This window comes from Pundamilia nyererei, unplaced genomic scaffold (assembly GCF_000239375.1).
Source record: "Pundamilia nyererei isolate P.nyererei 1_Seehausen unplaced genomic scaffold, PunNye1.0 scaffold00010, whole genome shotgun sequence".
NCBI lineage: Eukaryota > Metazoa > Chordata > Actinopteri > Cichliformes > Cichlidae > Pundamilia > Pundamilia nyererei.
Genome location: NW_005187411.1, coordinates 6963814 through 6980204, shown reverse-complemented (window position 1 = coordinate 6980204; position 16391 = coordinate 6963814). Strand labels below are relative to the sequence as shown.

At 42.9% G+C, this 16391-nt stretch overlaps 1 protein-coding gene across 6 annotated transcripts in view; it reads left to right on the top strand.

The window, feature by feature from the left end:
* Positions 1-16391, top strand: part of eml5 (EMAP like 5) — a 50667-nt gene that overhangs the window by 7079 nt on the left and 27197 nt on the right. For 3 of the 6 annotated variants that reach the window (XM_005724069.1, XM_005724067.1, XM_013908468.1), the window contains exons 2-16: positions 1319-1478; positions 4034-4132; positions 4516-4584; positions 8993-9178; positions 9741-9876; positions 10085-10108; positions 11330-11531; positions 11792-11929; positions 12049-12305; positions 12598-12810; positions 12896-13063; positions 15425-15531; positions 15616-15734; positions 15860-16046; positions 16199-16304. In XM_005724069.1, the coding sequence (XP_005724126.1) occupies positions 1319-1478; positions 4034-4132; positions 4516-4584; positions 8993-9178; positions 9741-9876; positions 10085-10108; positions 11330-11531; positions 11792-11929; positions 12049-12305; positions 12598-12810; positions 12896-13063; positions 15425-15531; positions 15616-15734; positions 15860-16046; positions 16199-16304 (2171 nt within the window). Of the gene's footprint in view, positions 1-1318; positions 1479-4033; positions 4133-4515; positions 4585-8992; positions 9179-9740; positions 9877-10084; positions 10109-11329; positions 11532-11791; positions 11930-12048; positions 12306-12597; positions 12811-12895; positions 13064-15424; positions 15532-15615; positions 15735-15859; positions 16047-16198; positions 16305-16391 lie in introns of those variants that run through there. The other 3 variants (XM_005724070.1, XM_005724068.1, XM_005724072.1) reach the window with 2 other exon arrangements.

Below are 16391 nucleotides of genomic sequence, written 5' to 3'. Positions count from 1 at the left end.
TGGTGACTCCAAAGATGTTGGAAGTTTTCACCTTCATTAATCATGTTTTACGTCAACACACCAGACAGATTTACCGCAAAGTACCTGGTCATGCCAAAGCAGTTTTCTCTGCTGTCTGTCTGCATCTCAGTATTTCTCTCTTCCTCTGAATGCTATTTTTAGCCGCTTTGCTCAGATTATATAATTCATAAAAAGTAAGATGAGAAATTGTGCCAAGTTGGAGAGAGGTTCAACGAAGTCGGTGGCGTAGCCGGGGCAAAGGGAGAGAAAAAGCAGAGAGGGCTGAAGGATGACAAAGATCAGGCTTGTCACATCAGACCCACCTCAGCTTTCAAAGACGTTACACCACCAAGCTTTATCTGCTCTGTGATGACAGCGCATTACGGATGCAGATAAAGTGTCAGCAGTCAGGCAGAAAGATCCACACTGAAAACTTTGAAGGAGAAAGATGAGACAAAGTAGTTTAGAGAGTCAAAGTGGGCTATTTGTTGGGAGCTGCTTTCACTCAGCAGGTTGATGCTGCTCGGTTCGTGAAGCCTCGCTGGCCCTGCTGTCTGAATACACGCCAGGATTACAAATGCTGGAGAGCAGTTGGCAAAACAGGCAGTCTGATTATAATGGAGGGAGCTCCATCGCAGCGTGAACTATATAGGCCAGGACAAGGTGAGAGGAAGCCTTGCCCAGTAAATCACTCAGGCCTGCCTGGAACGTGACTGGGGTCTGGTGAAAGGATGGGTGGAGCGGGAGAAGAGAGTGACAGCTTTATACAGCAGGCTGTTGCTCAGCTGTAGAGTGGGATAGCTTGTAGGTGGGGGAGGTACGAGTGGAGCGAAGGGGGTGGGGGGGATTATGTAACAGTGTTACAAACATATGCCCAGTGATGCGAGGAAACCCCATATGAATTAAAAAAGGTGAAAAGGGCAAAAAATAATTCAAGGGAGGTTATGAATAAAAGCTGAGAAAGATGAAATTCACAGATTTGCCAGTGTTGCTTTTTATACTTTGATACCACACATGAAGCCAGGCTAAGTGTGTGTGTGTGTGTGTGTGTGTGTGTGTGTGTGTGTGTGTGTGTGTGTGTGTGTGTGTGTGTGTGTGTGTGTGTGTGTGTGTGTGCACTGAGCATGACTGAGTTAACTGAACCATGTCACTTCATCAAGCTGCCACTCTGTTTCCATTGGAGACTTAATGTGTTCATTTGCTGGGAGGGTGAATCCCTTGTCTGCACACACAACTACACACTCACACATGTACATGCAATCACGCAAAATAGCTATGCTAACCAGGTGTTTTCTCTGCCCGTTTTCTCTCTGCGCAGCTTAGCTCTCCATCCGGAGCGAGTGTTGGTGGCCACGGGACAGGTGGGCAAGGAGCCTTACATCTGTGTGTGGGACTCCTACACTGTGCAGACCGTGTCCATCCTCAAGGATGTGCACACACATGGCATTGCTTGCCTGGCCTTTGACCTCGAGGGACAGGTACTGTTCTTGCAGAATAATGCAAATGTTAAAAGACAGTAAGAATCTGTCACATTAAAAGATGAACAGCGCTGCTGTAGTTTTAATCTTTGCAGTCTTTGTCCAGTGCCATAAAATTTGGGGACGTTTCTAGGGAGCCAAAGAGAGCTGGAAGTGTCACCAGATAGCAGATCTGCAGAACTGTATGAGCATTTTGCAGCTTTGAATGCCATATTTCCTATTACTCCAACTGAGATTACTGAGCTACAGTCGTATTGCATCACAGAACTTGTCAGTTTGCAGTGTTAAAGTGAGATAAACTTTCCGTACGTAACAGGCTTGCATCCAGACAATTTAGTTTTTATTCTCTGACACAACCAACTTTCCAGCAACCTCCTTTTTATCTTTTTTTTTGTCATCGTCTCAATCTTTCTCGGACTTGTCACCAGTTAACGTTTACACACTGCAACCTTCAGATATCATATTGATGTGAACTGTGAAAATCAATACAGAACAGGTTTTGTATTTACACGCCTTTCAAAGTGGACTTTAACATCCTATATTTTTCAGGGAAGGAATATGACCCTGTGTTACTTTCCTGCTCGGGTCATGAGCTGGGGACTTAGATGAAAGGTGACAGTTTTTAAAGCCAGAGAAAAATCCATCGCTTATTAGTTTAGCAGCTCTATTTACCCTCCATCGCTCCCCCTTCCTGGATCAGAGGAAGTGAGAGCTGAACTCAGAGCAATCTAGAATAAATCCCTGGTGCCATTACCCTGTCCATCTATTATAGCAATATAAAAAAAGTACACTGATATTTGACACTTCCTTCTCTCCGAGATATTACAGCATTACTGATATTACTGACTCTTTTATTCTGTTTTAGACTATTTCTGCATGCCAGATTATGCAGTGATCAAGGGTTTTTGCGAACAATTATTATGTGGTTTCATCCGTGATTTGAGATTTTAGGTGGTTGCTAGGGGATGTGATGATTTCATAATATATAACACATCATTTTGTGGATATAAATTAGATACTTTTTTGATGAAAAAAAAATCACACAATTAGTTTTTAAGGTTTTATACATAAATGTATAAATGCTATAGATTTTAGGCCTGGGTTAGTGGTTGCTAGACTTTATGATTATGTCATAACATCTGACATGCCTGAGAGACTAAGATGTAACTGTGAGCCAGTTTTAGTTGCTCAACTAAAATAGTGATTTTGTCTCACAGTCACACTATTAGCATTTTGGCATGTTGGAATGTTTTTTGGAGCCAGAAATCACTATATTTAAGGAAGAGGGTGGAGTAGAAAGTTCAGCAAACAAGTTAGCAAGCTGGAGCCATACAATCTAACACAAAGACACTCACTGAATAACAGTATCATTATTAATATTAGTAGGAGTGTCAAATTATTTGATTAAAAATTCTCCACAAGACAAGTCTGTGTCTTTTTATGCAATCTACGTGTGATCACAGCGTTCTTGCAGCAACCATAAAGTTGTTTGGGACAGCACTGTATACCTCCTTGCTACCAGTTTTACCTAGCAACAACCAGCAATCTTTGTATGCTGACATCCTTTCAGTATCAATATGGGGAAATATAGCTGGTATAATGTTAATCATCTTAGCCGTCTTACCTTAGCATGCTAGCATGCTATAACATTTATGAACTTACAGATTCTTTAAAATATCATTAAAACCAGATATTTGGGCATAAAGGATTTTGAACTGTGTCCCAAAAAAGGGATTGAGTTACAGTATTTAAAAAAAACTAATTTAATTACCGTCCATACCAATAAGAACTATTTTAAAATGATAAAATGTTTGCCTCAGTCCATGTTGTTATGTCTCATTAACCCCAAACCAGCAAAATCTGTGTTAGTGTTGTGAAGGGATCCTTGCCAAAAAGGCTCCAATAGCACCAAAACTTTTGCTTTGCTTTGATGATCAAAAAAACCCAAAATCATTCTAGGTTTTTATTGTTATGAATGAATATCTGTACAACTATTCACAGAGATTCATCTAATAACTGCTGAGCGAGACCCGTCGACAGAACATCCCTAGAGCTACGCCACTACCGCTGCTAAAACATTACTTGAGTTTGAATGCACATCTCAGCCGCCTTCATCTGCACGGTTCCACTGGGTTTCAACACTCGGGGCCTCTTTGCTCATCATTAAAACACTGGCTTTTCAAATTCAGTTAAAACTGTGCAAATGCCTCACCAGAGACTTCTGTCCATAGCCAAACACTGATTCAGCACTGCATCGAAGATGTAAACCAAGCAGCGGAGTAGTGAAGGATTTCCATGAGAGTTGCTCTCTTCTCTTCTGCTCCACTGCTGCCGCTGCCTACTCACTCAGTCGGCTATAGGTGGCTCCTCCAGCAAAAGCACTCAAATGTGCTCACTGGAAGCGCCAGAGGCTGGACAACTGTTCTCTTCTGCTCTGTAGCCATTATTAGCCCTTTCACTGTGACCTACCATGCTGCAGTGGAGCTAGCTAAGTTTGTTTTGCAGTGATTAGTGAGAGTCTGTGATGTCTCTGTTTTTCTTTGCTCTCTTTACAGTGTTTGGTGTCTGTGGGTTTGGACTCGAAAAACACAATCTGTGTGTGGGACTGGAGGAGAGGGAAGGTTCTGGCAGCCGCTCCCGGTCATACAGACAGGGTAAACACTTTCCTCCTCCCCTTGCTCCTCTGTCACAAGCTCTGTATTGACCGCCTCAATTAGCTATAAATGCAGGATGGAGCACCTGCCCAACAGGGACATAAACAAGTTAGGCCTGATTGATTGTAAGCCTTCCAGAGCCCATCGGAGAGGAGTATACGTCTAATGAAAAGGAATTTTAAAAAGATGAAACACAGGCAGCTGTTGTTTTCTAATTCAGCCCACACACGTTATAACACAGGCAGGGTAAACACACACAGACACACCACACACTTTTTTTCCCCTTTTAATTTCCTCCTCCTGCAGCGAATGTGATTATTAAAAGTCCAGACTTGAAGGTGGATGTTGTGGTATTTAATGCATTGTGTGTTTTCTCCCTGCAGATATTTGACATATCGTGGGATTTGTACCAGCCGAGCAAGCTCGTAAGCTGCGGTGTCAAACATATCAAGGTACAGCCATTTCCTGGTCGTTTTATGCAGTGTACTATAGATGGCTCGGGCTTGCACAATATATGAAAACAGATTATGATTTTTAGAAGTTTTCATGGCGCCTCGGTTCTCCCCGCTTTATCGTCATGGCCACATCAAAGCCTTAAAATAGATCTATGCAAATTCGTTTTATTTCATGGCTATAAGGCACTTAACATAAGTAGGACAGGCAAAGACTCGCTCTCTCTCTTCTCTCAAATTTGTAGTAATCTGCACTGCAGAGAGTAAAATGTTTCTTTTTCTTTTTTTTTTTGTTGAAGACCGTGACTCTGCTACTCAGCTCCCCCTTTCAAAATCCCCATTCAACTCTATAAAAGCACTCCGCTCTACAAACTGCAGCTGTGCTCACTTCCCTTTCCAGGCCTATCTCTATCACTCTTTTCAAGAGTGGCGCTCATAAATCTTCAATGAGTTGATGCAGGGTGTCTGTCTTCGCCAAGCCGTCCCTTGGGATGTGTAGTTGTAGTGTTCAGAGGAGGCTCATTTCCAAAACATTGGGAAAAGAATGAATCACGCTCAGATAGGAAATGTACCCTCTGGCTCTGCAAGGCTAAGTATTCAGGCACGCTTAAGTGGGCAATGCAGTCGAGAGGGGGTGTGAGGTCGGGGGGTTAACCTACTGTACGTTTTTCTCGGTGTCTAATGTTCTCTCGTAGTAATTACCCCCTGAACTCTTTCTCAACTGCCTCGATGCAGAAACTGCTGCGCCCAACCCCCCCAGTCTTTGCAGAATCCTTTGGTCCTTCTCCGTCCTCCTCATCTCCTTTCACCCCTTCGGGTTGTCTGATGCCAAGGCAATCCAGCAATTGTCCCACATAATTCCCCAGCCCTTCACCCTGCAGACCATGTGACATCTGCTCCCCTGGCCTGTTTTCGCTCTGTGATTATAGCACTCAGAGCATACAGGAGATTTAGCCCCTGTAATCCACTCACTAGCAGGGAGGAGGAAAACACCACCTCTGTGGTGGGGACGCTTTCCTCCACATGCAGCTACTCATCACTTTGTGTTTTGAATTCACAAACATATACCCCACTTATCCAGCTTTTTCGAAGACTGTTGTACATTTATGTTTTGTGTGTTGTCACCCAGTTTCTCCCAGCTGTTTGACTTCTCACAACAAAGCATTAACTTCCTGTGACGCCAAATGATTGGGTCATTTATGAGGAAAAACATCTTAACATTAGAATTAGAATTAGAATTCAACTTTATTGTCATTGCACATGCACAGGTACAGGGCAACGAAATGCAGTTTGCATCCATCCAGAAGTGCTTTAGTGATATAGATATATTACAATAAATATTAGCAATAATATAGATATGTGAGTATATTACAGAAATGGGTCTATTATGTTATAATGTACACGGTATGAAGTATGTTGTGAATATTCTATAACTATAAGTATGTACAGGCTGTAGTGAGTACAAGCTATGTACAGGATATAAATATGAAAAACTATACAGAATATGAAATAAATAACTTTACAGAATCTGAGATATACAGTTATACAGAAATGGGAACTATGCAAGTTGTAAACAGTTGTAGGGTTAAAAATTATCGAATGTACAGAATGATTATTTACACAGAGCTATACAGTAGTGCAGTTAAGATAAGTGAGGGTGTAGATAGTTCCTACAGAGGCTGTATAAAGTGCTAGTGGTTGTGAGTGGTGGTTCAGTCCATGTTATTATTGTGTGTTTGAGGGTACAGTTGTCCATTGTGGGTGTGTGTATGTTCAGTCCGTGTGTTAACGTGGGTCAGATGTCAGGAGGCAGAGTTCAGGAGTCTGACAGCTGTGGGGAAGAAGCTGTTCCGGTACCTGGTGGTCTTAGTCCGGAGGCTCCTGTAGCGCCTCCCAGAGGGCAGGAGGGTGAAGAGTCCATGTGATTGGTGACTGGGGTCTTTGATGATTTTCCCAGCCCTTTTCAGACACCGCTTCCTGTAGATGTCTTTTATGGCAGGAAGTGGTGCTCCGGCGATGCGCTGGGCAGTTTTCACGACCCTCTGCAACGCCTTCCGGTCCGAGGCAGAGCAGTTCCCGTACCAGACTGTTATACAGTTGGTCAGGATGCTCTCGATGGTGCAACGATAGAAGTTCACCAGGATGTCTGAGGACAGGTGGTTCTTCCTCAGAGTCCTCAGGAAGAAGAGGCTCTGGTGAGCCTTCTTGACCAGCTTGGAGCAGTTGGTCGTCCAGGTGAGATCCTCGGAGATGTGGACTCCCAGGAACTTGAAGCTGCTCACACGCTCCACAGCTGTCCCCTTAATGTAGAGATGGGTGGATGTGGGTCAGCATTCCTCCTGTAGTCCACGATGAGCTCCTTGGTCTTCTCGGTGTTAAGCAGCAGGTTGTTTCTGTCGCACCACTCAGCCAGACGATCCAAAATTAAAAGAAACTCAGAAAAAGTTACCTAATTTTTTCAGATCATTTCCACCAAATCATATAACAAAAGCCCCTGGTTGGGAATCAGAACCACAGGTTGGCCACCAACCTTAAACCTGTGTACATAACATGAGAATTTCATAATTTCAAAGTTTTTATTTGTCTGGATTTAACTACCAACTCACTTGTGTATTTTAAACCCACATGGTGATCTCACTCACATGGTGTTCATAGCATATAATAATCTCAACACATTATCACACCACTCAGATATAAATAGAAGCAGACTCACGTGCCTAGAACAGCATAAAATATATCCACAACTCACGGTTACTAAAATGTCATGGGTACATGATGAAAACAGCTAGTGAGAGAGGTGTTGTTTTTGTGTTTTGGTCATCTGAAAGCCACAAAGCCACAGAGGTCGGCTTGAGTTCAGGTCAGTTAGCTGTCCTTACAGCAGGCTGCCAAATAGTTGACCTCTGTTAGTGCAGCAGCAACATTTAGGGTCACTGTATTTGGGCAAGAGGGGGAATTGTGAGTGGGATGCAGGGCGTACAGGGACGTGCAGTGCAGTAGATAATGAATGACTGACCTTTCTATGTTAATTACACTTAAAAGCTTTCCCTTGGGGTGATGGTGGAGGTAACCGAGCTAATGACATACTACTAATCCTGTGCTAAGAGGACGAGCTCGCTCAAAAGTGTCATTGCCGAGACTTGATTTTGACTCAGAGGAGTCTCATTTTCAGGGACCTTTCCTCCGTGTTGTCCCTACCCCTGTGTGCCTTCCTCTGCTGCTCATGGCCTCATCATAAACCTCTCCAGCATCCAGTGCTCTCTCAGTAATTCTGCAGCGAAGGGATTAGCCAGCGCCTGTGTCTCGCAGCCTTATCAGTTGCGGGCAGGGAGGTCTGTGCAGTCACGCCGCATCCATCCCCACTGCTTCGGCAACAGGCTGTGCGACAAAGCCCCCTCCCACGAACCCTTACCAAACCCAGCACTTGACACACTTTCACCTGTGTGTCCCAGTATTCATCACACATTTATGATTTCCACTATTTAACCTTCACCGAAACCACAAAAGCTCCCTAACTCGCAAATGCTCCCTGAAATCTCAGTGAAGAGCTCAAGACCAGAAAAGTCCTGTTCTGGTACGGTGTGTGCAAGCCTTAAATGACTGATGGCATCTGCGATGCTTGTCTATGATAATCAGTCCCTCCTCTTAGAGCGCAACAGCTCTATCAGTCAGGGCAATGGGTGTTAGCGAGGGTGTGACAAGCTGTCACTTTCAAAGAGCTCATTTGTTTATCCTGTTAGTCCCTATCAAGCTGCTGTGCAATCATTCGTGCATTGTCCGAAACACAAATATCCATTTTGAGTCAAGCTATAGGTTTGAATACGAAGCAGCTGTCAAACACATGATCAGGTGAAGCAGAAAATGGGCTGTCAGCGTGTCATTTTTCTGCCGCCTGCCGGTGATGAGTGTCTCGGTTTCACGTGAGGACGGCTGTGTCTCAGTATTCGAGACGCCTTTCCTGAGCGTTGTCCCTGTGATCTCATCTCCATGCAGACAGAGCGTCTCATTTTCACTCTCTCCCCCTCCGTTTGATGGATTTCGCCCTCAGACGAGGCCATGCCTGTGCATCCCAATGACCTTGTTCATAAATCATGAGCATGCGTGTATGTGCGTGTGTCTGTGGATGCTGATCAGGTGATTACAACACAGCCCCCACCCCCCAGCGAGAGTACCCAGTATGGCATACAGAGACTTGGGGTGAGGTGTGGGATTAGGTATTTTGAGTTTGACTTTTCTTTCAAGGTCTGTGTGCGTGTGTGTGTTTTTTAATGGTGGTTGTACGTGCGTGCCAAAACACACGTATTTGGTCCCAAATACTGCGTAATTGTGCCTTTGCCGTTTCAGGACAGGATTACACAGGGGATTATTAGCCACCATACTCTTCCACTCTTTCTGTTTGTGTTTGCAGTTCTGGAGCTTATGCGGTAATGCTCTCACGCCCAAACGTGGTGTTTTTGGCAAAACGGGGGATCTCCAAACAATCCTCTGCCTTGCTTGCGCCAAGGACGAAGTCACCTATTCAGGTGCCTTGAATGGTGACATCTACGTGTGGAAAGGGATTAACCTGATGAGGACGGTGCAGGGTGCTCATGGGGTAAGTGTGTAATCAGGGTGCATTGTGGTCTTTCGCTCAGGCGGGTTTTGCCTGCACACCTGCAGGTACATACAGAGCAGAACTAAAGTAAAAGCAGCTAGTAAACTTAACGGGGTTCATAGCTATGCTCGCTGGATTTATTTGATTCTGCTCTGTAGAAAAGGATCAGCCTTTTCCTCCACAGGATTAAATGATATCTACGGGATCAACAGCTGGGTGAGGGGGGATAGGCGAATGGGGGAGGGGATAATAACTACAGTACATGTCCATTCCTGGTCTTTGGATGACCAAATATCTTACTAGGGGTTGAACAGGGCCAGACCAGAAAAACAAGGGCATCAGTAGAGCTTTCCACTTAAGCTATAATAAAAGCAAACATGACAACTTCCTTTTCTCAGTTTGGTTTTATCTCGAGGCCGCCGTAGCCAGTTTGTAATTGCAAAAGCCTTGTTCAACAAATGCCTGGCTGAGGAGCAGCACTATGGAGTTTGTAGCTGAGGCTGGTTCTGTCGTTGCTCATTTACTGTGCAGATCCTCACTGACAGCCTGTCATTTCCTCCAGTCAGGGATTTTCAGCATGAATGCCTGTGAAGAGGGCTTTGCCACCGGGGGCCGAGACGGCTGCGTCCGGCTGTGGGATCTCAACTTCAAACCAATTACTGTCATTGATCTCAGGGAAACAGACCAAGGATATAAAGGTGATGTCAAATTTGCTCTTTTTTCCCATTAATTTGGGTACAGAAATGTTCCAGGTTAAAATTTAAACAACATTGTGACTGAACAAATACATCTGGATTTTTTTAAAAGGCATTCTTTATATTATATTTTTTTAATTAATTTTCTAACATTTTCTTCTTGCTCTCTATTTTTCCCCATTTCCTATACTTTTAATCTTGGACCTAACAGTAGCTAGAGGTGAAAATAGCCGAGGTGGGTAATGTCATTGAGGGCGGAGTTAACAACCATGTCAGTCTGTTTGTAGCAGTCTCCACATTTGTTCTGCTGTTCCTGTTGTTGTTAGTAAGTTCAAGCACTGTTGCAATTTTTGCTCTGTATACAGACGTCTTCTACAGTTCTGTGCAAACGTTTTAAGCTCGTACAGTAAATCGGTGATGCTACCAATAATAGCCTAGTGAGTGTTTTTATTCAGTTTAGTTCCCAAAGTGTCCAAAAACAACTGAATAACATTCAAATGTCACCATGTGGAGAACTCAACACCTGCTCTCAACCTGCTGATTTTGCAGATTTTAAATATGTGTTTTACAAACTCAGACGCCATCAATTAAACTTTCTCACTCAACTGAATTTATTTCCAAATTTAGGCTGAAATGCCCTTTAAAGGAATATGTTATAATTTATAATTCATGTTTTTCTCTTGCTTGATGATACAGAAACACAATCACCAGCTAATAATGCAGCAGTACATCAGCTGTTCTGTCATAAAAAAAAGCAGAACTGAGAAGAAAGCGCAAGATTTAATTAATGTGTTTAACAAAGCACAGAAGGTTTATTTGAAAAAAGCAATTAATTCATGCAAAATGAAGCAAATAAATAAAAGACTAAATAGGATCAATCTTTATCTTAAAGTCATCTTCAGTGAGCTGTTCCGAGCATCGTGGAGAAGTCGTCACATTTTTTCCATTCATTCATTCATTCATGTCTCAGTGTCTTCTGTCTAGTTATGTAATCCCAGACTGACTTCAGTATGTTAAGGTCAGGGCTCTGTGTGGGCCTCACCTTTGTGTTGCTGAAGATAGTTCTTGATGATTCTGCCTGTTTGTTTGAGGCCATTGTGATGCTGCAAAATGACTCAAGGACTGCCTCTCTGATGACTGAGACACCAAACATCAAAAGTGGCTGAAACTTTTGTACAGTACTGTATGTAAAGAGCATTTGCATCCTCCATCCTATACTTGCTGTATTACCAAAAGTCAGTTGCAAATCGGCTTGAAAACATGTGCTCTCCTTGTATTTCTTGTTAAAAAATCCGTCCTAGCTTGCAGATGGGTATTATCACCTCCTGTTTTTATTATCCCTGTTGCGTCTTTAATAACGGCTGCCTTTTATAAGTGGCAAATGTCTGCCTGCTTTCATGTTTGCGTGTTATTTCGTTTCATTTTTGGTTATGTTTACCATTTGTGTTTCTGACAGGGCTGTCAGTGCGTAGCGTATGCTGGCGAGGAGATCACATCCTAGTGGGCACACAGGACAGTGAGATCTTTGAGATTGTGGTCCACGATCGCAACAAGCCCTTCCTCATAATGCAGGGTCACTGTGAGGGAGAGCTTTGGGCGCTGGCTGTGCACCCAACGAAGCCTCTAGCTATGACTGGAAGTGATGACCGCTCAGTCAGGTAAAGCTTCAGCTTCCGTTCGTGCAGTATTAACTCGTGCATGCAATTTGTGTGTAAAAAGTTAGTCCCCTCCACTCCAATACAAGTTAGATTTGTAATGATGTTGATCTTTTGGAGTAATTGGAACTGCCTGGGTCCGGTTGTAAAGTTAATGTATCACAGGAAAAAGGCCAAATATCATTGACTCTTCAATTTGCACTTTTTCATTCTTCTCCGGTTGTTTTTACCTCTGCATTTTTCCTGCTGTTATGTCTGTACAGGATATGGAGCCTTATAGATCATGCGCTGATAGCTCGCTGTAACATGGAGGAGCCTATCCGCTGCGCGGCTGTAAGTACTGATGGTATTCACCTGGCACTGGGGATGAAGGATGGCTCATTCACTGTTCTAAGAGTCAGGTGGGTATACAATTCGAAAGTTGGATGGAAAATTTAGATCTAGCTATAAATCTCCTCTAAATGAAGAGGTTGCATTATTTGGTGTCCATTAGCTAATACATTCCTCTGCTTCCCTCCAGAGACATGACTGAGGTGGTGCACATCAAGGACAGGAAGGAGGCCATCCATGAGCTGAAGTACTCCCCCGATGGGGCCCACTTGGCTGTAGGCTCAAATGATAACTCGGTGGATATCTATGGTGTGGTGCAGAGGTACAAGAAAGTGGGTGAGTGCATTGGCTCCACCAGCTTCATCACCCATATGGACTGGTCCACAGATAGCAAGTATCTGCAGACAAATGATGGCAGCGGCAGGAGGCTCTTCTACAGGATGCCAAGTAAGTACAGGAATATAGACTGCAGTATACACTGTGACTTAGGAGATAGAGTAGCTCACCTGCTTACTGGCAAGTTGGTCTCCAATCGGCATTTTGAAGCATCCTTGAACAAGATTTCAAATTGAGAGTGCATGTGTGTGTGATCAATAAAACACAAAGAATAAAGTGCATTAAATAAATTTCTGTATGATGTTGATCGGTCAAACAAAATATAGAAAAATCCTACAGAACTACCAGGTTATTTACTAAAGATGCTGCTTTGTGAGATAAAATGTTGCTCTCTTTTGTTGAGGTGGGAAGGAGGTCACCAATAGGGAAGAGCTGAAGTTGGTACAGTGGGCTACGTGGACATGTGTTTTGGGCCCTGAGGTTAATGGAATATGGCCCAAATACTCGGACATCAATGACATCAACTCTGTGGACGCCAACTTTAACAACCAAGTCTTGGTAACTGCTGATGACTATGGATTAGTCAAACTTTTGCGATATCCATGTGTAAAAAAAGGTAAAGACTATCTCATTTTATCACAAAAATGGCATTTAGGTAAAACTTTATACTCTTTTTCTAATGCATTGTCTCTTGATTTCAGGTGCAAAATTTAAAAAGTATTTAGGCCACTCGGCTCACATAACTAATGCTAGATGGTCACATGACTACCAGTGGGTAGTAACTATCGGGGGTGCTGATCACTCAGTGTTCCAGTGGAAGTTTGTTCCCGAAAGAAAGTCTAAAGAAGCTCTGCATATAGCACCTCAAGGTACAGTATTGCCCTCACTCTGGCTTTATTTGCATCACTGTACTTACTGTAATGTGGCGCTTTATGTCCTTCAGAACTGTAGGTTTTACTTCTGATCAATCCATTAAGGAATATTGCAGCGTTACATTTTAATGTAGGTGATGACTTGCATTACGGCTATTACTTATTTCATAAAATCAGTGGCTCCTGCCAACAAGACATCAAATTAGTCTGAGTGTGGAAGCCGGATGTCTACTCAATCTCCTCTTCAAACAGGAGGAATACTGTGTACAGCAAATTCTGTCTTACGTACTGTTCATTTTCATTTTACGGAGAGTTACACAAAAGCCCTTAGTCTCATGACAGACATTTTTAAAAGTTATCGAAGGGAAAGCACGAATATATTATTGATGGCTGAATTCCACTTATGGGAGTTCCTGCTCTTGTACATGCTGGTTTACAGTAATGGCTTACTAGGATACTTAATGGACCTGTGCCATCATTAATTCTGCCTGTGCTTGTCCTACTCCAAATGTCTGCTGTGATAACGGTCTGTGATACCACTTTCTTGTCTTTGTGGTATAATTTTAAAAAATGGAGTCAGGAGGTCATTACTTTGCTTTCAAAAAAACGCTGGGAAAAGAGAGATTATTTGGTTTGGCTCTGTCAAAAAATACTGCTGCAACACTCCTCCCACTGTCTTCCTGTGGTCCTAGCCTGTCTTGGAGGTCAATAGGTTAACTTCCCAAGGTGTTCAGCTAATGCAGCTCACCTGAGTGTTTCGACCCATTACATCTGGCCAATGAATTCATTTGATTCCGTTTGCGTTTATGCCTAACAACTCCACGGCACATGTGCTGATATTACTAGCTTCGAACAACATTTGTTTAATTTTCTGATTTTCCATCTTATTTAAGTGAATGTATTGCGTAGACTACTTGTCATTTGCTTTTCGCCAGTTTGTGGAAAAATTGGGGGCTTGTCCAGGATCTTTTTTTGCTTGCAGACAGCAAAAGGAAACAGCTTAGTTGGGGAGTTTTTGTCTCACAATGTGGTCATGCTACGCTTAATTGTAACATAATTGCCTTTACTCTCTGGCTAGCCTCACTCACACTGGATTTATTAATCAGAGCTAAGCACACTTCATTTTGACCTAGCATCTTCAGTTCTCTCTCTCTCTCTTTTATGCACACAAGCTTTTGAAAAACACTCTTGACAAGCACCATGGTCCATGAGTTTATGCATTTTGTGGCTTAATTGGGGAGATTTTGGAAGCATTGTTATTTTGTTCTCTCAAATGCGTTATAGAGCCATTAATTACTGATTATAGGGATATTTAGGGATCCAGCTGTTGTTGACTGTGCTGATAGTGCGCAAGTCTAACTGAGCCATGCTTGGGGCCACCTTTGTAAGCCGACTGGGCTTAAGGTTCACCTAATCATGCTAGGATACGGTACCTAGTGCTCACACTAATCAACTGAACTAGATTTTGGAGTTGTTGTGGACATCGTTGGGCACGTAGTTTGTCTAGTGCCTACGCAAGAGCCAGGTTAACTTTCTTTGATCTTCCAGTCTTTATGTCGTCTTTATGTGAACTATTGACCCTCTTGGCTGTAGCTCCATATGCACATACAGTACATGGAAGTGGTATCCATTTTCTCATCTGATTTTCCTAAATGCTTCGGAAAAAAGTGTGAAGCTACGACTGTTTGTCTGACTTAAACATTGCCTTTGCTAAATTCAGAGATTTATCACCATATATGTCATTCCTACCAATAATGGGTTTTATGAATGTAGTTTTTTGTCACACAATTACTATACTCCTCACTCTAACCTCATGAACTTGATGTGCTAACCCACGAGAGAGCAATGTGCTAGATTTCTTTCTTCTTGAACTTTTTTTTTTTTTTAGCAAACCGTCATTTCTATAAAGCTCTGCAAAGGAACGGCTATCACATTAATTAAGACAAATCCAATAAAAGTGAATGAACCTTGGAAAGTATAATTGCATTGTCGTTCCCAAGTCATATTTTTTCCAGAGACAGACTGCCTTGTGCTCTCTGAAATTAAACCACATACTAACTGCCTTTCCTTTTAATTTTCCTAATGGATCTTGTGAGTAGCTGCCCTTAGCTGCCAGTTCTGCTTATTGCCATGTCTTGGCACGGCTTTACTGTGCTGCATCAGCATTATTGTACATTTTTCTTCACTGTTGTCACTGTGAAGCAGGACAGTCTAATAAATAGGAGATGTCGTAGTGTTATTACATGACTGACCCTGACTCCCACTGAAACAGGATGGTTTGTAGTAGGATATTTTTCTGATTTAGAAGCGGGGGGAATTTTCTGGCAAGCTGTAATGTAACCTTGTTTCTACCTACAGAGATACTGGCAGACTCTAACAGCGAAGAGTCAGACTCTGATCAGTCAGACGTACCTGAGATGGACTCGGAAATTGAGCAGGAGACGCAGCTCACATATAGACGACAGGTTTGTGTTAAAATCAAAAGCATCTCCTGGGAAAATATTACTGGGGAACAAGCAGTATGTGAACACTTTTCCACATGCATTCAGGTTTATAAAGAAGATCTACCTCAGCTCAAAGAGCAGTGCAAGGAGAAACATCGAGCAACAGCTATGAAGAAGAGAGAAAGAGCACCAGGGAGTGGAGTAAAGCTGCACTTCATTCATGGGTAGGCTCAGAAATTGCATAATCCCACACCATCCCAGCATTAGAAGAATTTCAGCTAGAGAAGTCTCTTCATGCATAGTGATTAAATAAAGCCCCCTCACCCCCTACCCCTTTTTTTGTTTGCAGCTACAGGGGGTATGATTGCAGGAGCAACCTGTTCTATACCCAGACTGGGGAGATAGTGTACCATGTTGCTGCTGTAGGGGTTGTGTACAACAGACAACAGAATACGCAGCGTTTCTACATGGGCCATGATGATGACATCCTCTGTCTGGCTCTGCACCCCCTAAAGGATTTTGTAGCTACAGGCCAGGTAGCCGTTAGACTCCTAACATAAAATATTCAAGGTTTTGGGGGTTTATGGACCCTTTCAAAGCCTTTAAAAACCTTTCAGCTGAGCTATATCTGATCCAAAGGGGTTCACTTGGTAGATTTGTGATATTTGTATGTTTTTTGTTTACCCAGGTTGGCAGAGATTCCTCGATCCACATATGGGACACAGAAATGTTAAAACCCATGTCTGTTTTGAAGGGGTTCCACCAGCTCGGAGTGTGTGCTTTGGACTTTTCAGGTAACACACAGGCTTGCTTTGTCAAACTACACGTATGTAACCTAGACATGCTTTTAATACTAACAAATTATTTTAGACATCCTGTTT